At 49.6% G+C, this 24,742-nt stretch overlaps 2 protein-coding genes across 2 annotated transcripts in view; one reads left to right on the top strand and one right to left on the bottom strand.

Moving 5' to 3' along the window:
* Window positions 1-1,175: 1,175 nt before the first annotated feature.
* The window catches only part of LOC142563095 (luciferin 4-monooxygenase-like), a 52,463-nt gene continuing 28,896 nt past the window's right edge, over window positions 1,176-24,742 (top strand). Inside the window, exons 1-2 of the mRNA XM_075673619.1 lie at window positions 1,176-1,403; window positions 12,422-12,626. Coding sequence (XP_075529734.1) covers window positions 1,278-1,403; window positions 12,422-12,626 — 331 coding nt within the window. The 5' untranslated portion in view covers window positions 1,176-1,277. The remainder of the gene's footprint in view (window positions 1,404-12,421; window positions 12,627-24,742) is intronic.
* LOC142563100 (UDP-N-acetylglucosamine transporter TMEM241 homolog) overlaps window positions 9,162-24,742 on the bottom strand; it is an 80,218-nt gene continuing 64,637 nt past the window's right edge. Inside the window, exon 15 of the mRNA XM_075673647.1 lies at window positions 9,162-9,916. Coding sequence (XP_075529762.1) covers window positions 9,841-9,916 — 76 coding nt within the window. The 3' untranslated portion in view covers window positions 9,162-9,840. The remainder of the gene's footprint in view (window positions 9,917-24,742) is intronic.

Here is a 24,742-nt window from a genome sequence, read left to right as displayed (position 1 = left end):
CTCTGAAAACGATGGCCGGATCATCGCACTGACCGCGTCTCCGGCTTGGACGCGCCAGTTTGTGCTGCGGACAGGTGACAGCCGTATCATCGCTAATTGCTCAAACCTCTCCTGAACGAGGAATTCCCGCGCTGGTCATAATTCATCCGTGTCAAGAACCATTTTGACGAGGCCGTTGGCCCGTTCCCCATAATCGTGCGAGCCGTGACCGAGGGGTGTCGCGGGGTGAACGGCCGATCACAGCAGCAGAGACTACGATACATACCACGTGCGTACCCAAAACTGTCGCTTTGTCGGGACCTGTGAACCGAGTCTCATACTCATACCCAGTGGGTCACATTGTGGTGCATTCAGGGATTCCAGGGAGGAGAGTCTCGTCGGGCTCTCGACAACTTAGGGGAGCTTGTGAGTATACTTGTGAGCATCATTGACGCCCACGGACCACGAGCGGCGTGTCGGTATATATAGATCGGAGGGGGGGGGGGATATTTTGTAAGCGTCCACCTAGTGGACATGTCCATTTCGTCTGCTGCTGAAGTGCTGATTGGCTGGAGGCGCCTGTCTCCTTCTCACGCGTACACCAGCCCAGCCAGGCAGCAGAGGAAATTGACATGTTGGATATAGGTGGACGCTTACAGAATACCCCCTTGCTGTCGAGCATTTAGCGCGCCAAGGGTATACAGCTTTGATTCCGTTCTGAACTTGTCTTTTTAAATGCTTAAACCTTTGTAGTAGCGGGAATGTCACAGGATATCCACTATACACGGCGTGGCAACAGTCGCGGTATTGAGCGCGGAGGTTGCTTTCTGACACTGATTTATGACACAAATCATCAAAATAACGACTTCAGGGATATCGGGAAAGAGGCTCGGATAACCTAGCTCTTTTTCTAACAGAAGTCCTATATTTATGCCGTTGCATGCTTGCATCTCGCTGTATAAACAGTCGCCAGATGCCGGTTCAGCCGCAAGTTCCTCGTTACAAATCATGAGTCCTGCGGAATATCTCGAAGGAGTTTCGCGGAGGGCTTGCTCTCGTCGTCAATATACACGCGCCGATTCCCCAGAAGCTAGCGGCCTTATCTGACTCACCGCGCTGCGCGTACGGGCTCGAATCTAAGATGACCTGCCACAGGCCGGCGCTGATAGCCCGAAAGGCGCCGATAGAAAGGCTCGCGGTAAGGGGGGACGGGCGGCGCAACACGAAAGCCAAGACAGATAGCGCGCATCCACGAGACACCGCAGCCCCGTGGTTTGAACCTGTCGCTGTGCGTCGCGATGTCTTTTGACCCGGAGAGCAAGATCCTGCGCTCGGCGTATTCGCCGATGCCCATCCCCAAGGGGCTCACCTACAGTCGACTGATGGTCAACGCATTGTCCAAGCACGGGGACTCTGTCTGCCAGGTGGGAACCCAACCGCCTCGTCTCCGCGCGTGGCAAACAAGCCAACGCGATTGACATATGTGTTCGCAGAGCATAGATAGACTCGCAGACGCGGTAGAGATACCGAAGATGCAACACGGAGCCAGACGAGGACAATAGCACTGTATACCAATCGAAACGTTGGCAAAACTTTCGGAGGCAACTTGCTCAACCTTAGCTTTCGCTCTCCGACTTTTTAGAAGTATCTTGTTTCAGCTCTACTTCCGCTTTATAGGGTGTTGCAGTTGCATGTAGGCGCTTGTGGGAGAATATGCAAAAAAGGCATTTCGAAGAAACAGGCGCGATGTCGTCGTGCATATACTCGCTCCTGTACATATATACATACACGATACTGCACGTGATTCTCACGACCTGCGTTCAGCAGTGGCGTAGCCAGAAATTTCGATAGGGGGGGGGGAGGGGGTGTCACGTTGCAGCTCGGCCTCCTCCTTATAGAATTTGTCGAGGGATCAAATACATGAATGATAACTGCATTGCCAATCCCAGAGTTGCTGCAAACGAATTCTTGAACGCAAGGCACTGTCAAGGCTAGTAAAATATGTATTTTTTTCACAAATGAATATATTCGTTTGCCCGACAATTGTGCAAGAAATACATGTATCCATGCTTCCATGTTTTTTGTCTATTTAATAAGCTAAGAAAATATCACACGAGCTTTAGAACTATATCAGTTCGAAACCAGCAAAGCATGCAGTGCATGCTGATATGAAAAACGTAAAGGCCATGAAATGAACAAGGTGAGGACAAATATTTTAATGAAACTGTCATTTAAGAACCTTTTTTTACATTTCTGTATATATGCAAAGGCCAGGGAAAATCTCAATGACGCTGTCCTTCGTTCCAATGTATTGCGCAGGAGCAGCTGTCGCCAGTCGTGTATTGTGAGTAATTGCACCGAAATTGCTGTCGCAACAGCAGGCACACATGAAAAGCAGGAGTTCCGCAAAATATACATTAGAAATGTGAAGATACAATGGAACATGCAAATGCGAAAATACAGCTTGGTAAAGAGAAAAGTGCCACTGGAAATAAAGTTAGCTGCATGTATACACAAAACCTCGCAACAAGATATTTAAATATATACGTGTGTCTCCAATAAATCTACGTATCTAAGCAAAAGTCACTGTATATAATGCGTCAAACCAGGCAAATAAACGTGTTGCGCAATCACAGATCACAATATCATAGGGCCCGCTCCCTCCCCCCCCCCCTTCACTCCCTCCGATGCATCGCGCGTGACGGAAGGCGGCGTACTTCCTCCCCGCTTTTATTAGAATTTGAAGATATCTTCCCAGCGGTAGATTTATGCACCTCTGGCCTCCTTGAAGCCCTTGGGTTCAGCGAGAGCAGGGGGAAAGTAAACATGTCTGTAATAGAGATTAGTAAGAGACGATTGAATGATTGGTGGAACTAGGGAAACGACAAACAACGGAGGCGCACAAGAACAAAGTTCACAATAGGGTGTCAGAAAGTCTGGTTATGGAAATTTATCGTGGATTTTTTTCCTTATTTCTTTTTTAACATAGGTAGGACATTAGGCAATATAATAACAAGAGCTTGGTGGCGCAACCCACCACCCCGTTCCAAAGCGGACGCTCGTAACATCCATCCATTTCTTCTTTGCGCACACAAGACTGCGCCACCATCGTCGGCTCATCCATGCTCCCCCCCCCCTCGCCCACTCTTACACTCGCACATACAGCAAGCGGCACGCGGTGACGATGTTACCGCCCTTGGACTTTAAAAGGAATATGACGGCGACGCTGTAGTCTTCATATAGATGCTATCGCAATAATATCATAAGAGCATCCAGCAAGTGAAGAGTCCCGTGGCCATTACTTTCCGCAAAAGAAGTAACAAAATCTAACTTTCACCATGAAACAATTTGCTGCGCTGCAACAATGTCTTTGTGTGTGTGTGTGGGGCGGGGGCACCGAAATAATGAAAAAAAAATGAAAAGGAAAGCATGTTGGCCACAATCGAATGCCTACTTTGGGCACAAAATGTGGTTACCGAAGGTATATCGAAGAAAACGAGAGACGCTTGGTCCACAGAGAACCATACGCATACTTCTCGGTATCTTACACTGGCGAGACAAAATACTTTCCGGAGAGGTTGCGATAACATCGAAGTGAATGTAACGCCCACAAACGAACGCGTTGTAATCCGTTGAGTACCTACAGTGATGGCGGCGAGCGACCTTTGAATTTTTTTCTCGTCTGCTAGCCAGAAAGCGTCTAAACCACCGCCAGGTCAAAATCCACTCGGCCAGAGAAAAACGAACGCGCACCGAAGCGCTCAGCGCGGTATTCAGGGCAACACGAGAAAAATGCATGCGCCCTGGCTGGCTCTGGCAGCCCGCGGGTAGCGAGAACAAGAAAATTGAAGAGGCTCAATCAGTCCTCACGAATAAAAGTGAAAGTAGGAAAAATAAATAAGAACGTAGTTACCTTTGTTGGCTTTAGCGTCTCGACATGGATGCTTTGGTGCAGGTGAAAAAAAATGTAGATATTCTTTTCTGTGCCATGACGGCACAAATGAAACGCTTGAACGCTTTTAGTCGTATTGGATACCGCTACGTGCTTTGTCAACTTGTCTGATAGTGTACTGATTTGTCTTGTTTCAGTGTATGGTCAATGCACCTTTGGCGACAAATGTTTATAAGAACATTAAACCCACAATGTTCCGGAATTGAAATCTAAAGCACCACTTTGGAAATAGCAATGCACCTTTCGCATCAAAAGTTCATGAGAACTTTATACCCATAAATTTTCGTAATCGAAAGCCATGCGTAACGCATACATTCCGCGGCCTTCGCGAGCTGAACTGAACTGAACTGAACTTTGAACTTTATTTTGTATCTATACAACGTACAGATAGCAGGGGCACAGACAAAAAGCCATAAAATCGGCTTGACTAGGTCTGTGTCCCTTATTGGTTTCTTTGGCATCACGTAGCAATGCGTGTACAAGTACAAGATGAACAATAAAAAATATTGATGACGAGCCCGCTCGCCATCAAAACACCCTTGAAATTTTGTGCTCGGATGCGGCTCCTTGCGTTATGTGACTCCAGGTGCATGGGCGTTGCCACAAAATCTAGCCGGAGTTCGCAATGTTCGCGCCGAAATGTCTTTTCGAGCGTTAAAAAGACATTCTAGACAAAATCCAGAATGATTTCCGGTGCCGGGAGTTGTTTTGTTCGGCGGTGCATGGCAGCACCAACAAATTTCGGGAGGAGGGGGGGGGGGAGGGGCTGAAGCCCCATATGCCCACTCTGGCTACGCCCCTGGTGTTCAGCGTAACAATGTTCTTGAAAAAATTCAAGGCGAAAAATTATGTAGCCACCCCATTACATTCTCTAGAGCGTAGATTTGACGACGGCTGCCGAGCGTATAGCATATCGTCGCTGGACGCTTATTTCTCCTCGTCTTCATCTGTGTCAAGTGGAGATAGTCGTGCCATACCGTTCGCTTGCTAAGCGCTTCTACTTTATCTCGGAGTTTCCTTTTTTTTTTTTTAAGACAAGACGTGAAGAAGTCAGTTTCCGGCTGGAACGTCTTGACCTCCTCTGCGTGCATCTTATCTATACATGCAAATCGTGCAATCTAGTGTAGCGCGATGCGATCTCAGCCGCTCATTGTTCACCCTAAAGCCGACGAACTCGAGGCTCACCTGTACCATAAACGCTTTACGCTACAAACGCTGTACCCTAAACAAAATTTTTATGTTTTACGGGTTGATGTTTTTTTTCAGTCGTGGAAAAAATATTTTTATGTAGCTCGTATTGGAGCAACAGAAAGCTGAATCGGAACTTTTTTTTCAGGATAGTCTACAATTTTCTCATTGACACTTGTGCTCATACTATGGGATAATTATGCAATTATAATGTAATATTATAATATAATATTTGAGAACTATATAATTAGGTGAAAAAAAGAAAAGTCTGGCTTGCTCCAGGCGACGGCAAAATTTTTTACGTTGGTTCTGTCCAGCTACGTGACACTTGGATATCTTAAAATTTTTGCACAAATTAGGTCGGACACTTGGTATATTGTTATTCAAGCTACCAATATAATCTATATAGCGCTGCTAAATATTAGGCCTCGTTCATCCACGCGCTACCACCGCTTTTGCGAAAACGTCTACGGAGGTGCTTTACTAAATATAACGGTCTTAAAAAGGTTTACGCAATGCTTTTTACTTCTTTTTTTACTAGAACAGTACTTATTTGTTGACAGACTGAAGTAAGTAACACCTTATAAACGTTGGAGCATCATTTCGATAATATTAAATTGCAGGGTTTAACGCCCCGAGACTGCAGTGAGTTTTGAGGGGCGCCGTACGTGCAGGGCTCCGGATGCATGGTGCACTCGACGGGCACGTAAACGTACGCGCGCCCTCGCCCCAACCTTCACAGCGGCATCCATGCTGTGAAGGTGGTTGGACAGCGAAGCTGTTAACAACTGGAACGATTACCCATTGCGACGTAGGTTGAAATTATTCACGTGGCGACATTCACATGCACTTTACTTAATTATTAGCCTAAGACGTTTCGACGGCCTGCGGCTTGACTTGCGCCGCTACTTCGTGCCACCTACAAAGAGGGGACCAGAGAGGAGCGAAATTCGCCGCGCCTCGTATGCACGCTGCTCTTCAGGAGTCGATCCTCACTATGCGTGGCCTTCCCACAGCCCTGTCACAACACAAATCAGTTGCTAGGCGGGTCCTTCTTTAATGTACGAAAGTGTAGTAACGTCACTCACCACTTCGTATGCTACAGTCAAGCTGCCGTCGTCGCGGCGGCTTGCGCAACAGCAATCTTTACCGGGAAACGAATGCGGGGAGCGCTGCGTGCGTTGTCGCTACTGGGCTACTACTGAGTGTTGTTGCGTACTCCAGGGTAGAGTACTCCACCGTTGCCGAGTTGTTGCGACGCCTGTTAATCGAAGCTCGACGGACGTTACTATTGGGTAGCGTGGCGTTGTCGGCGGGCTGCAGGCATCCGGTAGACCACGGCGAGCAGGCAAGGACGAGACTATTTCTAGTGCGAAACTTGCACGGTTTATTCAATGGTTGGTGAAAGACGAGAAGAGAATGAAGTGAAAAAAGTACATTGCGAGGCCCATTAAATAGGCCCACTAAAGTCGTAGGCGGGACCTTGCTCACATCAACGTCACGTGATATGCACTGAGTTCCACGGTGCTTGGCGACGCACCCACTCACCCGGCGACCTTTCACGAGCGTTCCTCTGCTGGTGGCACTCAGCAGGTGACGTTGTAAATCCTCGTCGTAGATTTGCAGCAGGTTCCACCTTGGGTGGGCCTTTCTTCTAGGCGACGTTGGTTCGCTGAAGTTCTCCTGTAGAGCTTGATAGTTCGTGGAAAGGGCGTCTGGTTGTGGATAGCGGCTGATCCATTGTCCCAGTTAACGTCTTCACGAGCGTGCATCCGCTGGTGGCACTCAGTAGGTGACGTTGTAAGTCCTCGTCGTGGATTTGCAGCGATTCCACTTTCGGTGGGCCTTTCTTCTAGGCGACGTTGGTTCGCTGAAGTTCTCCTGTAGAGCTTGATAGTTCGTGGAAAGGGCGTCTGGTTGTGGATAGCGGCTGATCCATTGTCCCAGTTAACGTCTTCACAAGCGCGCATCCGCTGGTGGCACTCAGTAGGTGACGTTGTAAGTCCTCGTCGTGGATTTGCAGCGATTCCACTTTCGGTGGGCCTTTCTTCTAGGCGACGTTGGTTCGCTGAAGTTCTCCTGTAGAGCTTGATAGTTCGTGGAAAGGGCGTCTGGTTGTGGATAGCGGCTGATCCATTGTCCCAGTTAACGTCTTCACGAGCGTGCATCCGCTGGTGGCACTCAGCAGGTGACGTTGTAAGTCCTCGTCGTGGATTTGCAGCAGGTTCCACCTTGGGTGGGCCTTTCTTCTAGGCGACGTTGGTTCTCGGAAAATGTTGACAGTTCGTAGGAATCGTAGGCAGCTGATCACTTCTCTTTCGCGCGTCGTTTGTTCGCGGAAAGGGTTTTCACGCACACACACAAAGGGGCCTGTGAACACTGCGGGGCGCCCGACAGACTGGTAACCACTCGAGACAACCATAGCGAATTGGGAATCCATTCTTCCTTTCGCTTAGGCATGCACACACACGAAGGGGCCTGCAAGCACTGCGGGGCCCTGCCAGACCGGTCATCCACTCGAGACAACTAAGGTAAATTAGGAATCCATCCTTCGTTTCGATGAGGTATGGCGGTAGAGCATCCTTTTTGCCCGGGGTGTAACACGCAAACCGTAACAACGGTTGGGGTTCTTGTTTTGAACTTGTTCTTTACCGAAACATATGTACCAGTGGCGTAGCCAGAAATTTCGTTCGGAGGGGGTAGGGGCCTCACGACAGCTCGGCCTCCTCCTTATAGAATTTCTCGCGGGATCAAATACATGAATAACTGCACTGCCATTGCCAAAGACGCTGAAAACGAATTCTTGAACGCTACGCACTGTCAAGAAAAGTAAAATATGTATTTTTTCATAAGAGAATATACTCGTATATCCCAAAATTATGCCCAATATAACCCAATCAATGATTCCATGTTTTTTTTTCTATTTAATAAATAAAGAAAATATCACACGAACTTTAGAACTATGTCAGTTAGAAACCAGCAAAGCAGTGCATGCCGCTGATATGAAAAATGTAAAGACCATGAAGTGACAAAGTTGAGGACACATATTTGAATGAAACTTTGACAATCAAGAACATTGTATACATTTTTGTATACGGCGCACAAGCTGGCGGCGCACAAGCTTATATATATATATATATATATATATATATATATATATATATATATATATATATATATATATATATATATATAGAGAGAGAGAGAGAGAGAGAGAGAGAGAGAGAGATGACTTGTCCCCCTTTGTCCCCCTACTCGCAAAATAGTAGTAGCTCGCGCGCCATCAAAACGCCCTTGAAACTTCATGCTCGGATGGGGCTCCTTGCGTTATGTGACGCCCGGTGCATGGGCGTTGCCACGCAATCCAGCCCGAATTCGCAATGTTCGTGCCGAAATGTCTCTTCGAGCGCGAAAAACAGACCCCCCCCCCATTTTAGGCAAAATCCAGAATCATTTCCGGCGCCGGGGGTTGTTTGGGTCGGCGGTGCATGACAGCACGAAAACATTTTGGGGGGGGGGGGGGAGGAGGCTGAAGCCCCATAAGCCCCGCCCCCCCTTGCTACGCCCCTGGTATGTACTATTAGCCTCTGCCTTACGGGGGTATGTGCCATTGCATTTGGGGGCATTAGCCATTGATGATGATAGTTGTCTGTCAACGTTATGCCACGAAGAAATCCCGGGATCCTGTAGTAGGATACAACTTAAAGAAAGAGCAGTTGGCAACCAAGGTACACGGACCGCGCGGGGTTGTGTTATTCCGCTAGCCAATCACAGAAGAAAACTAAGTCGTCGTTTTGAGACGTTTTCAAAATGGCGTCGTACTTGATACCTCCTGAGTTTCTGCTATTCGTGAGGAGTCTTCGTCGGCGAAAGGGATGAGGTAGGCAGCAGATATGGACAATGTGTATGGAGTCTGAGCATTTCACTCTTCAAAAGTCCATAGCACAATTAATTTCACTGATGAGTCCGTTTTACTCATGAAACTTCAATGCCAACTGTAATGAAACTTGACAGTAAATAGTTGTGGCGATCGCGCAGCAAGCGTTTTATTTCAGTTCAATAAAGAATTAGTAGGCTTTCGCCATTACACTATAATAGGCGATTGAAAACGTATAAAATTAAGCGCTTATAACTTTAGTTTTGTGGTTACCACCTTATTTAGGTAACAGGGAAAGTTTGAAGTACGAACTATTTGCAGCCTCGCGGAGGAACAGCGGCTGGCGGTTATGAGGACGTGGGCGGGGCTTCACTGCAGACCTGAGTTGTATCCGACTATAGCAATAGGCAGCTTCGCTGTAAAAAGGGTCAACCAAGTGTCAACGCTCAATAAGACAAGGGCGCCGTACATGGTGGTTCGAATGAGTCGATGATTAAATGTTGATTATATCTCTCTATTCTGTATATTTTTTCATGTTCGTCATTCACACGTTTCGTATCTTGTTCGTATCGTATTTCACGCGCAATAACGTCGACCTTGTCTCATTTAGCGTCAATATTTGATTTACCCTTTTTTTCAGCATTCGACACTCTGGAATTCGCCCCTTCGCCTTGATTTCCATGTATACTTGAGCTAATCAGGTGATCTACTTATACATGTCTATTAGTATAACATGTTGTCTACCTGATTTCGGTCACTTTGCGACTGACTGAGGGCGCGACAGTCAAGTTCGTGTACTGTTCCGCTCGAGCCCGTATCTTCTCCGACGCGACCGTCTGGCCCGTCACATCCCCGACGCGACCGACTGTTGCTTTAGGCCGGTTTCGGGGAACGCGCTCCACGGCGGGTGATCCTCTTTCCTGCGGCAATGAGAGGTATCATTTGATATCATTCCCGTATTTTTACAACATCTACAAATCACCTTGCTAATCCATCTTTTTTTTCTGGAAGTGGTTACAAGATAATCATATCCCAGATACGCCAACCCGAGTGCAGTCAGCTATGATCTTGCCTTTCAAACTTGTTGTCGTATTGGCAGCAAGCAATTCACATGCGTTTATAGCGCATTTGCCAACGTGCCGGATAGTCGGAGTAAGAGGAGGGCCGCTTGAAGCCATGACGTATCTAGGGGTGAGCCAATCCTCCCATGTGCACTGGTGGAGGTTTGGTCGGAGGTATGACAGAGTATATAGCTTGTAAAGAATGCTAGAAATCATAAGAACACTCCCATCACTTGATTCAGGTAGTGGATACTGCGCGCCCAGTCATCTGTGAGGCATATAGTTCACTTACATTAGGTTTTCTATTAGAGCCGTTTTCCCTTACTATCCGGACGACGACGCCAAACATCACCTTGGTTTGGTCCAGCCACATGGCATGCATATTTTTAAAGTGTGGCTCAATTTACGTGAAACATCCTGTATATATAGGCTCAGTATTGAATGAAAAAAAAGCTTTAATGCTTAGAAGCGCGCGCGCGCGCGCACGCACGCACGCACACACACACACACACACACACACACACACACACACACACACACACACACACACACACACACACACACACACACACACACAATGATCGACCTATGGTATACCGCTGCTAATGCGTTGTTTTCGATGATTTTCCTTTTGTTTGTTTTAATTCGGGCTTTTTATTTGCAGCTAGTCGCGGCAGCGTTACGTGCTTCCACAGCGTTGCACCAGAAGTTTTAAACGGACTAACGGTGGGCGGAAGATATTATAATCTTTGCACGTATACTAAGGATTAAGCTAAACAATGCGTGCGATCATTTCGCCGCCGCCACCGTCGTCAGCTCCACAACGGCTGCGAAACGATAGACAGCTAGCGATCAAGAGAACTAAGCTGTCGTCGCGGTGATGGCGAAATTCATGCTTGCAAGATTCGCATGTGATGTGCACTTAAGCTATCACCGTGGTCACATAAGCCTCCTCCAATTTGATATGTAAGATCATTTTATATCGCTTCTCAAAGTCTATGTATAGCATCGTGCTGAACCAAACGAAACAGCAGTGTCGTTACGAAGTCACAAATAATTTCATCACTAGCCGTGAAAAGGGTATATCAATCAGTATTTTTTATTACGATAGCAATTATATGGACACTCCAGTGGAATTTTCGCCGTTGGCGTCGCCGTGAGGTTTCCTATAAAGTCCAGGTGCGATAAAACCCTACGCGCCCCACGCGCCGCATGCTGTGTGGGTGAGGATGAGCTGAGAAGGATGGTGGCTCGATGCGTGCCCAATATTGGAAGTCACATGATAACCCGCACGCAAAAGGAGGAGGGGGGAGGTCAGCGCGCGCGGTACTGCTATAAGCGCGCCCTAGGGGTGGCAGGTGAGCGCCTCTCCTCCTGTAGTCCGGCCGCCCGCGCTCTACGTTGGAGGTAATCTCCGGCAGGTGCAAACTTTGGGCTAGCCGAAGTTGCTGGTGGCTGCATGTGCAGTTTTGGCGTGCGCCTAGTGCTCAGATGTCACGTAATCTCAAGTTTATGGCACGAGTTGAAGCGAGAGGCATCAGAAGCGTTCGCTCTCTTTTTCGCGCTTAACAAGACAGTGTTGTGAGAGCGAGTGTTCGTGGCCGAATGAGGTCTGTTAATGTTTTGCCTGTATGCTGATGACACCACGCTTGCTGATTTACTTGTAAGCGAATGTTCACTGCAAATTATACGGTCGATAAAAACCTTACTTCGTGCACTCGCCGCGGTGGCTTAGTGGCTGTAGCGTTGCGCTGCTAAGCACGAGCCCGCGGGATGAAATCCCGGCCGAGGCTGCCGAAATTTCACCAAGGCGTTTCGACGAGGACGAAATGAAAACGAAATGAAATTGCGTGCACGTTAAAAAAGCCGATGTGGTCAAAATTAATCTGGAATCGGCCACTACGGCGTGCATTGTGATCACATCGTGGTTTTGGCCCGTAACACCTAATTTTTTTTATTTATTACTTCGTGCAGTGGTAATACTTTGCTATCGCTATCACTGCTTCGCCTTTCGGGCGAAACTGCGACTTTTTAGACTAATTTTCATGTTTCATAGCGCCTTATACCATATACATTGGAAATGGAGCATCAGGAGGCACACGCTTCCATCCTCTCCAACTGATCCCCTATAGCTAAATCTGTCTGTCTGTCTGTCTGCAAATGAAACCGTCGACGTCTTCCCATAGAGGTGCTCTGGTCTTTCAATTTCCGCTTCTTTAAGGTAACAATTAAGCATTAAAGTCTTTTTTTGACAAGCGCGAACCGAGAATACGCAGCGAAATTGTATAATCAGACCAAGATTATTAAGGAACATGGATTGCTTGCTAGATTGTTTCCCTGACTGCATGACTGCTTCTCCCGCAGATTGGCGCCGTGAGTGGTCGGCGGCAGACGTACCGCGAGGTTCTGCAGGCCAGCTACAGGCTGGCATGCAGCCTGCAGCAGCTCGGCCTGCAGCCGGGCGACTTAGTGGGCGTCCGCTGTGGCCTCATTCTCGAGTTCCTCGTCACCGCGCTCGCGGTCATCCGCGCCGGATGCACGCTGCTGTCGGTCCGCGGCGAGACCATCCGTAAGCGCGCTTGCCCCCGCGGCCAGTGTCTAGCCCGCCGGAGGTATCATTCCTGACACTGTCAAATGCCGCCGAATTTTCGAATTCGCCATCTTGCCTGCTCTGATTGGTTCGCAGCGTGGCTACGCCCTTCCCGATTTCCTGAAAGAGAAGGTGGAACTTGGAAGCGTCCAAACCAGCACCTTCAGCCTAGTTTGTCCTCAGATGCATAGCAATTTCGAGGCCAACATTTAGCTATACGCAAACAGCGGATGTAGGGTAGCGAATGCTACCTGAGCCAATGAGATAGGTGGTATTATTTAAGGAATATCGGGAACCATATATGAGAAAACCACACTACACTCCTGAAAAAGTTTGCATCCTTTGGGGCTTAACCCACAACAATAATCATCTGCCTTGCTTGTGTTGCCTTGAAAGCTCTGTGCTCGCTACTTTGTTGTCGAGAATGCTAAGGCACGCTGATAACGCGCATGCCGTTCGTGACGTGGAAGTACCGGGCGCGCAACGTTAAAGACATGAAATGCTGGCAAGATAGATTACGATTATCGTTGTGTGACAGGATTAGCATCATAGGGTGCACATTTTTTTAAGAGTGTACGGAACATGTATTTATACTATTTGTGGTGTAAACATCCTGCTATACACTCTGAGAACATTTTACGCCTTTTGGAACGTAGCTTTATTCCACAACAATAATCATCATCTGTCTTGCGTTTCCTTTCTTGAAAACTCTGTGCTCGTTAATTTCCCATCAAGAATGCTTTCTCACGCTGATAACGCGCATGTCTTCAGTGAACTGTAAGTACCAGACGTGCATGCGCTAAAGAAAGGAAAGAGAGGGAAATGAAAAGGTAAAAGTAGAGAGGTTAACCAAGGACGTGCCCGGTTGGCTACCCTGCACTTGGGGAGGGGAAAGGGGGAAGAATAGATACGGAGAGAAAAGAAAAATAATAGTCATTCACAGTCAGTTGCAGAGGAACCTCCACTGTCACAAGCGTTCATATAATCCAGTGTCCTTCAAGAAGCGCAGAAGGGCTTTTGTGGCCTTTTGCATGCAAGAACGCATAGGCCATGGTCCAAGGATCTTTTTCTTCTGAGAGCGCTGTATTGTCTAGCAGGTTGAGTTTCGCTTGTAAAGTACACGTCGTTGAGTGTAAAAGGATGGGCAGTGACACAGAAGGTGCTCTAGAGTCTTATCGCGCCCGCACAAATTGCACGCCGCACTGTTGGCCATTCCTATCAGGAATGTATAGGAATTTGTAAATGCGACGCCCAACCAGGTGTGTAAACTGCTTTTGGGGTGTGTGTAAACTGAGTGGATAAACTCTTTCTGGAGTGAACGTCGTGGTTATCGATGTGTGAGCGCATACTAACACCAGATGACGATTATGGGATTTCCCTTTTTGTAGGATTGCATGCCCGGTGCTTTCCTGTCATAAATACGAGTTCGCAAGCGCTCAATAGTGTTCCTGAGAGAAAAACGTCGAGCGCAATTAAGTAGCGTTAACGAATGGTCATGAGTATTGAAGCCACCTTGCAGTATCCCGCGTACCGTAATGGATTGACAATGATTGCTCGGGACTAGTTAATTGCTCATGGAAAGGGGCTGTTTGGATCCGACCGCTGGTACGATCTGTTGGGAACTCGGCGCTGACGCCCGTGGTTGTACCTGGGTCGCAAGCCCCAAGGGTAGCGTTGGCCTGGCGGCCTGGGGTACAACTGGAAGCATCCGAAGGTCCCGGCAAAGCATGAGTCGACTGGTAACAACGAAACAACTTGTTTATTTTAACATCGCAAAGAGTTGGCGGTCAGGTTGACCGAAGTAGAGAGACGGGAGAGCACTTCACTCAACAGAAGAAATCGGAGCCCTCCTTTTTGGCGTCCGGGGGCAGCTGTTTTTATACTCTCGCAGTTGAGGGCAAGAAGGAACCCCTCAAAAGACGAGCACGTGAATGTACAATGGGCTAATGGTGACGCACACTGTCGTAGCGATGCCGTAGCACCATGTCGAGCACGATCTCGTAGCACCCTGTCGTGGCGCTGCCGGTCGGACACAATGACTGTAATGAGAGGATGGTCCCTGCTTTGGCATCGCCTGTTTCGGGCATAATGACTGGAACGAGATCCCTGCTTTGGCATCGCCTGTTTCGGGCACAATGACTGGAATGAGATCCCTGCTTTGGCATCGCCTGTTTCGGGCACAATGACTGGAATGCGAGGATGATCCCTAGGCGGTCGCATCGCCGCAGTCGCGCCTGGAAACACCTGGCGATGAGTGTTGTGGCGACGACGATCGGGCCAAAATGTCTGCCGCCCCGCCGCAGTCGCGCCGGCAAAACCACGTGTCGCAGGCGAAACGCAACAGACCGCCCCGCCGGGGGAAGGAGATCCCGATGGACAGGGGACTGCATCCGCTGTCCGGAGGGATGTCGCTCGATGATGCTCATAACCGAAGTCGGGCGTCCCTCGACGTTTCTTGAGCGCAGCGCACAGAGAAGGCCTCGTTCTCTCGTTCAGGTTCGCACGGGACACTGCAAAGTGACTTCGGGAGAGTTCACATTTTTGTTCTCGTTCCCGGCAAGCGTTAGAACTACGCTGAAACTCAACCGCTCAGTCAGCAAGCACGGCACAACCCTCACTAAGCCCTGCCAGGCTCTTTCCCCTTTTTATACCACTGCCTAGTTCCTTACAGTAGTCTAGCATCACTCAGAACGCGTCCACAAATTGAAAAATTGCACTAGAAAGCATATCATCACTTTGAAACACTAAACAAAAGCAATATGTTAAAAAAAAAATCCTGCCTCAGGAAGAAAAACATCAGTAACAAACAATTTTGAGGCTGATTCCTACGTTAGGGGCTTCGACTTAAGCCATCGGCGTTACCGTTGAGACTCCCCTTTTTGTAACGCACCTCAAAGGAATATTGTTGTAAAGCGAGGCTCCAGCGCAGGAGGCGGCCATTTTTGGGAGAGATGGTCTGCAGCCATTGGAGAGGGCAGTGATCCGTCTCAATGATAAACCTCGAGCCGGCTAGATAGCATGACAATTTCTGAACGGCCCACACGAGACACGCACACTCTTTCTCGGTGGCGCTATACGCCTGCTCACGACTGGTCAGCTTACGACTAGCATACAGGACGGGGTGTTCTGCTACTCCATTTTCCCGTTGGCACAGTACAACGCCCATGCCTCGCTCACTAGCATCGCACTGAACAATGAACCCTTTTGTATAGTCTGGCGATCGTAGCACAGGCTGGCTTGTTAGGGCACTCTTTAGGGCGCTAAAAGCTCTTTCCTTGGTCTCGTCCCAGACGACTGTTTGAGGCTCTGTCTTTCTTAGAGCATCCGTCAGGGGAGCCGCGATATCAGAGTACCTAGGGATGTACCTCTGATAGTAGCCGGCGACACCCAAGAACGACCGAATATCGGTCTTGGTGCGCGGTTGCGGAAAGTCTCGCACAGCGGCCACCTTTATTTCAGAGGGGCGGCGACGACCCTGACCAATCACGTGACCGAGGTAGACAACCTCGGCCTGTGCTAACTGGCACTTAGGAGCCTTTACTGTCAAGCCCGCTTCGCGCAGGCGGGTTAGCACTGCCCGCAAGTGTGCCACATGCTCAGACCAGGATGCGGAGAATATCGCTACGTCGTCTAGATACGGTAAAGCGAATTCTTGCTGTCCCCGCAACACTTTATCCATGAGGCTTGAAAAACAGTATGGCGCGTTCTTCAAACCAAAACTCAACACTTTAGGACGGAATGTTCCCATTGGTGAAATGAACGCCGCATACCTACTAGCCTCTTCTGTAAGTGGAACCTGCCAATAACCCCTGACAAGATCTAGGGTGGAAATAAACTGAGCGCTACTAACTTTCTCAAGGCGCTCCTCGATGTTAGGGATCGGATAAATTTGATCCTTAGTGATGGAATTAAGCCTGCGGTAGTCGACGCAAGGACGAGGTTCCTTGCCCGGTACCTCAACTAAAATCAAAGGGGAGGTATAATCACTCTCACCTGCCTCAATAACACCGAGCTGTAGCATTTTCTTTACCTCAGCCTCCATAATATCGCTCTGGCGGGGTGACACCCGATACGCCTTGGATCGTACTGGCTCTGTGGAGGTAAGTTCTATATCATGAGTAAGTACAGAAGTCCTACCAGGCCTCTCAGAGAACAGACCTTGAAACTCTTGTAATAGCTGGTGTAGTTCGGTTTTCTGCTCGGGCGACAGCGGTGCTTTACTGATAAGGTCACTAATGACTTGACCGTTGTCTTCCCTGTTCGTCACTGAGCCTAGTCCCGGAAGCTCGACTGGAAGCTCTTCAGGAACGTTTATCATCATGCACACCACTGCTTCCCTTGGTCTATAAGGTTTGAGCAGATTACAGTGGTAAACTTGCTGTGCTTTCCGCTTTCCTGGCAGACTTACCACGTAGTTAACGTCCGACAGTTTCTGAACAATTCGTGCTGGGCCCTCCCACTGCACGTCTAGTTTGTTGTTTAGCGATGTGCGCAATATCATGACCTCATCGCCAACCTCAAAACGACGGGCCCTGGCTGTCCGATCATAATAAACCTTGGCCCTCTGCTGGGCCTTTGTCATTGCTTCACCTGACAACTCCTGTGCCCTTCTTAAGCGTTCGAGGAGCTTAAGCACGTACTCCACCACGACTGGGTCGTCGCCCCTACCTTCCCATGATTCTCGAAGCATGCGAAGCGGAGATCGAAGCGAGCGACCGTACACCAGTTCAGCTGGCGAAAACCCCGTAGCCGCATGCGGCGCGGTCCTTAAAGCAAACATCACCCCAGGCAGACACAGCTCCCAGTCAGTTTGATGTTCAAAACACAAGGCTCTCAACACGCGCTTCATGACGGAGTGGAGCTTCTCAACGGAATTCGACTGTGGGTGGTACACTGAGCTGTGTAACAGCTTTACCCCACACCTTTCGAGAAAAGTTGTCGTCAAAGCGCTAGTAAACACTGTGCCCTGATCTGATTGAATTTCTGCAGGAAAACCAACTCGCGCAAATATGGACAGTAGTGCATTGACTATCTCAACTGAGCTGAGTTCTTTAAGCGGCACTGCTTCAGGGAACTTTGTCGCTGGGCAGATCACAGTCAAAATGTGTCTGTACCCCGTGGCTGTTACCGGCAGAGGTCCCACTGTATCAATAACGAGCCGTCTAAAAGGCTCCGTAATGATAGGTACCAATTTCAACGGCGCCCTTGATTTGTCCCCTGGTTTGCCCACCCGCTGACAAGTGTCACATGTCCTCACGAAATGGTCTGCGTCCCGAAAACACCCTGGCCAATAGTACTCTTGCAAGAGACGGTCCTTAGTTTTCTTAACTCCTAGGTGTCCGGACCACGAACCCCCGTGTGACAAGCGCAATAGATCCTGACGATAGCATTGAGGCACGATCAGCTGATCGAACTCCACTCCTCGGCGGTCTAGATACTTCCGGTACAGGACTCCACCTCTTTCCACAAAACGCGCAGTTTTCCTGGCGATACCTTCTTTGACATTGCAGCGCACGTTTTCCAGGCTGCCATCCTTTTTTTGCTCGGCTATCAAAGCCGTCCGGCTGACTTTTAGCAACCTATCAAGTCCGTCTGACGTAGGCGCGATGAGCAAATCAGTAGATAGCTCTTCTAACTTTCCCGCGTCGGGCGTTTCCTCTCCAGTATCTGGCGCCTTTAACGTTACAGACTCAAGTTTATTCAGTTCGGGCGTGCTCGGAATATCAGCTTGCTGCGCCTCTGACCCTTTTTCGTTGTTTGATAACGTCGGCCCCGCAACTACCGCCTTTGCAGCGAGCTCCCGAACCTTCGATCTGGTTAAGGCCTGAACACTAGCTTCACCAAACAAAAGCCCCTTCTCGCGCAGGAGGTGATCGGACCTGTTTGAAAATAGGTACGGGTACTGGGGTGGCAGCATAGATGACACTGCCGCCTCCGTCTCAAGCGCTCCGAAAGGTCCTTCAATAAGCACTTTTGCTACCGGCAGACACACGCTATGAGCTTCCACGGCTTGCTTGATCCATGCGCACTCGCCCGTGAACATATGGGGTTCTACGTAAGACGGGTGAACTACATCCATCGTAGCTGCGGAATCGCGAAGCACTCGGCACTCTTTCCCGTTCACGAGGAGGTCTCGCATGTAAGGCTCGAGAAGCTTCATGTTCTCGTCAGTGCTGCCTATTGAAAAAAACACAACTTTTGGTGTTGTTTCCGGACACTGCGCCGAAAAGTGACCCGGCTTCTGGCACGTATAACAAACGCCCGCTCGCCTCATCTCGAACCGCTTTCTGCGTTTGGCTGCCGCCGTCTCTTTACGTTTGGTCGGACTGCTTTCACTCGCATCCTCACTACGCGTGTCCCCCTTTAATCTCATGGGTGTGAACTTCGGCCTCTCAAACTTCGAGCCAAATTCACCCTTTTGACCGTCCTTAGCTCCGCGAGCTCGACGCGTCACAAACTCCTCGGCTAGCTCAGCGGCTCTAGCCACCGTACTCACGTCTGGCCTATCCAAGACCCAGTATCGCACGTTCTCCGGTAACCGACTATAAAACTGTTCTAGCCCGAAGCACTGCAGAACTTTATCGTGGTCACCAAACGCTTTCTCTTCTTTGAGCCACTCCTGCATGTTCGACATAAGCCTATACGCAAACTCTGTATATGACTCACTTTTGCCTTTCTCATTTTCCCGAAACTTCCGACGGAACGCCTCCGCAGACAGCCGGTACTTTTTTAGCAGACTCGATTTTACTTTGTCGAAATCCTCTGCTTCCTCTCTATCCAAGCGAGCGACTACGTCGGCCGCCTCGCCGGGTAACAAAGTGAGCAAGCGCTGTGGCCACGTTTCCCGAGAGAACCCCTGCTTCTCGCACGTTCGCTCAAAGTTAACCAGGAACAAACCAATGTCCTCTCCAAGCTTAAACGGCCGCATCAGGTCAGTCATTTTGAACAATACGCGTTCTCCTGCACCGTGTGCCTGACTTCCATTACGAGCGCGTTCCATCTCTACCTCAAGACGCTTCATTTCCAAAGCGTGTTGACGGTCACGCTCTTGTTGCTCTCGCTCTTTCTGTTCTTTACGTTCACGCTCTTCTTTTTCTTTTTGTTCTTTACGTTCACGCTCTTCTTTTTCTTTCTGTTCTTTACGTTCACGCTCTTCTTTTTCTTTTTGCTCTTTAAGTTCGCGCTCCTGTCTTTTTGCAGTCTCTCTCTCTTCAATGGTCTCAAGGCATTCCGACAGCTCGTCATCCTCAGCCTCTAACTCAAGAATAGCCTTTATCAGTTCCGGTTTTCTTAGTTTGTCTGAGACATCCAGACCCAACTCTCTTGCAAGCTCCAACAATTTCGGTTTGCGCAACGACTTCAAATCCATGGCTGCTCTGAATGCTGCTTTCTCTACTGCTTACTATTGTCTTGCCGCAACTAACCCGGCAGCAACGACAACCACAATTACCAGCTCTGTTTCTAACACTAACAAAAGCCTGGCAAAGCTCAGAAGAAGAAAGTCCCGCACTCACCAAACCTCGCAGGCAGGAATTCCGCGCAGTCGTTCCGCTGCAGGCAACCAGTCGTCACACAGGGCTCGTTGCACTGCTCCCGGATCGTCGTTGAGCTGCTCAGCATACAGTCAACTGCATCTCTTCGCTGCTGGCCTCCGTTGTCGCGATCTCACCGCTGGCAGACAGTTGTTTGAAGTCGGAGGCGATCTCACCGCTGGCAACCAGATGTTTGGGATCCGACCGCTGGTACGATCTGTTGGGAACTCGGCGCTGACGCCCGTGGTTGTACCTGGGTCGCAAGCCCCAAGGGTAGCGTTGGCCTGGCGGCCTGGGGTACAACTGGAAGCATCCGAAGGTCCCGGCAAAGCATGAGTCGACTGGTAACAACGAAACAACTTGTTTATTTTAACATCGCAAAGAGTTGGCGGTCAGGTTGACCGAAGTAGAGAGACGGGAGAGCACTTCACTCAACAGAAGAAATCGGAGCCCTCCTTTTTGGCGTCCGGGGGCAGCTGTTTTTATACTCTCGCAGTTGAGGGCAAGAAGGAACCCCTCAAAAGACGAGCACGTGAATGTACAATGGGCTAATGGTGACGCACACTGTCGTAGCGATGCCGTAGCACCATGTCGAGCACGATCTCGTAGCACCCTGTCGTGGCGCTGCCGGTCGGACACAATGACTGTAATGAGAGGATGGTCCCTGCTTTGGCATCGCCTGTTTCGGGCATAATGACTGGAACGAGATCCCTGCTTTGGCATCGCCTGTTTCGGGCACAATGACTGGAATGAGATCCCTGCTTTGGCATCGCCTGTTTCGGGCACAATGACTGGAATGCGAGGATGATCCCTAGGCGGTCGCATCGCCGCAGTCGCGCCTGGAAACACCTGGCGATGAGTGTTGTGGCGACGACGATCGGGCCAAAATGTCTGCCGCCCCGCCGCAGTCGCGCCGGCAAAACCACGTGTCGCAGGCGAAACGCAACAGACCGCCCCGCCGGGGGAAGGAGATCCCGATGGACAGGGGACTGCATCCGCTGTCCGGAGGGATGTCGCTCGATGATGCTCATAACCGAAGTCGGGCGTCCCTCGACGTTTCTTGAGCGCAGCGCACAGAGAAGGCCTCGTTCTCTCGTTCAGGTTCGCACGGGACACTGCAAAGTGACTTCGGGAGAGTTCACATTTTTGTTCTCGTTCCCGGCAAGCGTTAGAACTACGCTGAAACTCAACCGCTCAGTCAGCAAGCACGGCACAACCCTCACTAAGCCCTGCCAGGCTCTTTCCCCTTTTTATACCACTGCCTAGTTCCTTACAGTAGTCTAGCATCACTCAGAACGCGTCCACAAATTGAAAAATTGCACTAGAAAGCATATCATCACTTTGAAACACTAAACAAAAGCAATATGTTAAAAAAAAAATCCTGCCTCAGGAAGAAAAACATCAGTAACAAACAATTTTGAGGCTGATTCCTACGTTAGGGGCTTCGACTTAAGCCATCGGCGTTACCGTTGAGACTCCCCTTTTTGTAACGCACCTCAAAGGAATATTGTTGTAAAGCGAGGCTCCAGCGCAGGAGGCGGCCATTTTTGGGAGAGATGGTCTGCAGCCATTGGAGAGGGCAGTGATCCGTCTCAATGATAAACCTCGAGCCGGCTAGATAGCATGACAATTTCTGAACGGCCCACACGAGACACGCACACTCTTTCTCGGTGGCGCTATACGCCTGCTCACGACTGGTCAGCTTACGACTAGCATACAGGACGGGGTGTTCTGCTACTCCATTTTCCCGTTGGCACAGTACAACGCCCATGCCTCGCTCACTAGCATCGCACTGAACAATGAACCCTTTTGTATAGTCTGGCGATCGTAGCACAGGCTGGCTTGTTAGGGCACTCTTTAGGGCGCTAAAAGCTCTTTCCTTGGTCTCGTCCCAGACGACTGTTTGAGGCTCTGTCTTTCTTAGAGCATCCGTCAGGGGAGCCGCGATATCAGAGTACCTAGGGATGTACCTCTGATAGTAGCCGGCGACACCCAAGAACGACCGAATATCGGTCTTGGTGCGCGGTTGCGGAAAGTCTCGCACAGCGGCCACCTTTATTTCAGAGGGGCGGCGACGACCCTGACCAATCACGTGACCGAGGTAGACAACCTCGGCCTGTGCTAACTGGCACTTAGGAGCCTTTACTGTCAAGCCCGCTTCGCGCAGGCGGGTTAGCACTGCCCGCAAGTGTGCCACATGCTCAGACCAGGATGCGGAGAATATCGCTACGTCGTCTAGATACGGTAAAGCGAATTCTTGCTGTCCCCGCAACACTTTATCCATGAGGCTTGAAAAACAGTATGGCGCGTTCTTCAAACCAAAACTCAACACTTTAGGACGGAATGTTCCCATTGGTGAAATGAACGCCGCATACCTACTAGCCTCTTCTGTAAGTGGAACCTGCCAATAACCCCTGACAAGATCTAGGGTGGAAATAAACTGAGCGCTACTAACTTTCTCAAGGCGCTCCTCGATGTTAGGGATCGGATAAATTTGATCCTTAGTGATGGAATTAAGCCTGCGGTAGTCGACGCAAGGACGAGGTTCCTTGCCCGGTACCTCAACTAAAATCAAAGGGGAGGTATAATCACTCTCACCTGCCTCAATAACACCGAGCTGTAGCATTTTCTTTACCTCAGCCTCCATAATATCGCTCTGGCGGGGTGACACCCGATACGCCTTGGATCGTACTGGCTCTGTGGAGGTAAGTTCTATATCATGAGTAAGTACAGAAGTCCTACCAGGCCTCTCAGAGAACAGACCTTGAAACTCTTGTAATAGCTGGTGTAGTTCGGTTTTCTGCTCGGGCGACAGCGGTGCTTTACTGATAAGGTCACTAATGACTTGACCGTTGTCTTCCCTGTTCGTCACTGAGCCTAGTCCCGGAAGCTCGACTGGAAGCTCTTCAGGAACGTTTATCATCATGCACACCACTGCTTCCCTTGGTCTATAAGGTTTGAGCAGATTACAGTGGTAAACTTGCTGTGCTTTCCGCTTTCCTGGCAGACTTACCACGTAGTTAACGTCCGACAGTTTCTGAACAATTCGTGCTGGGCCCTCCCACTGCACGTCTAGTTTGTTGTTTAGCGATGTGCGCAATATCATGACCTCATCGCCAACCTCAAAACGACGGGCCCTGGCTGTCCGATCATAATAAACCTTGGCCCTCTGCTGGGCCTTTGTCATTGCTTCACCTGACAACTCCTGTGCCCTTCTTAAGCGTTCGAGGAGCTTAAGCACGTACTCCACCACGACTGGGTCGTCGCCCCTACCTTCCCATGATTCTCGAAGCATGCGAAGCGGAGATCGAAGCGAGCGACCGTACACCAGTTCAGCTGGCGAAAACCCCGTAGCCGCATGCGGCGCGGTCCTTAAAGCAAACATCACCCCAGGCAGACACAGCTCCCAGTCAGTTTGATGTTCAAAACACAAGGCTCTCAACACGCGCTTCATGACGGAGTGGAGCTTCTCAACGGAATTCGACTGTGGGTGGTACACTGAGCTGTGTAACAGCTTTACCCCACACCTTTCGAGAAAAGTTGTCGTCAAAGCGCTAGTAAACACTGTGCCCTGATCTGATTGAATTTCTGCAGGAAAACCAACTCGCGCAAATATGGACAGTAGTGCATTGACTATCTCAACTGAGCTGAGTTCTTTAAGCGGCACTGCTTCAGGGAACTTTGTCGCTGGGCAGATCACAGTCAAAATGTGTCTGTACCCCGTGGCTGTTACCGGCAGAGGTCCCACTGTATCAATAACGAGCCGTCTAAAAGGCTCCGTAATGATAGGTACCAATTTCAACGGCGCCCTTGATTTGTCCCCTGGTTTGCCCACCCGCTGACAAGTGTCACATGTCCTCACGAAATGGTCTGCGTCCCGAAAACACCCTGGCCAATAGTACTCTTGCAAGAGACGGTCCTTAGTTTTCTTAACTCCTAGGTGTCCGGACCACGAACCCCCGTGTGACAAGCGCAATAGATCCTGACGATAGCATTGAGGCACGATCAGCTGATCGAACTCCACTCCTCGGCGGTCTAGATACTTCCGGTACAGGACTCCACCTCTTTCCACAAAACGCGCAGTTTTCCTGGCGATACCTTCTTTGACATTGCAGCGCACGTTTTCCAGGCTGCCATCCTTTTTTTGCTCGGCTATCAAAGCCGTCCGGCTGACTTTTAGCAACCTATCAAGTCCGTCTGACGTAGGCGCGATGAGCAAATCAGTAGATAGCTCTTCTAACTTTCCCGCGTCGGGCGTTTCCTCTCCAGTATCTGGCGCCTTTAACGTTACAGACTCAAGTTTATTCAGTTCGGGCGTGCTCGGAATATCAGCTTGCTGCGCCTCTGACCCTTTTTCGTTGTTTGATAACGTCGGCCCCGCAACTACCGCCTTTGCAGCGAGCTCCCGAACCTTCGATCTGGTTAAGGCCTGAACACTAGCTTCACCAAACAAAAGCCCCTTCTCGCGCAGGAGGTGATCGGACCTGTTTGAAAATAGGTACGGGTACTGGGGTGGCAGCATAGATGACACTGCCGCCTCCGTCTCAAGCGCTCCGAAAGGTC

The sequence above is a fragment of the Dermacentor variabilis genome, chromosome 1, assembly GCF_050947875.1.
Source record: "Dermacentor variabilis isolate Ectoservices chromosome 1, ASM5094787v1, whole genome shotgun sequence".
NCBI classification, from domain to species: Eukaryota; Metazoa; Arthropoda; class Arachnida; order Ixodida; family Ixodidae; genus Dermacentor; species Dermacentor variabilis.
Note: the sequence above shows the minus strand (reverse complement) of the source record. Positions and strands in the feature narration are given on the sequence as shown.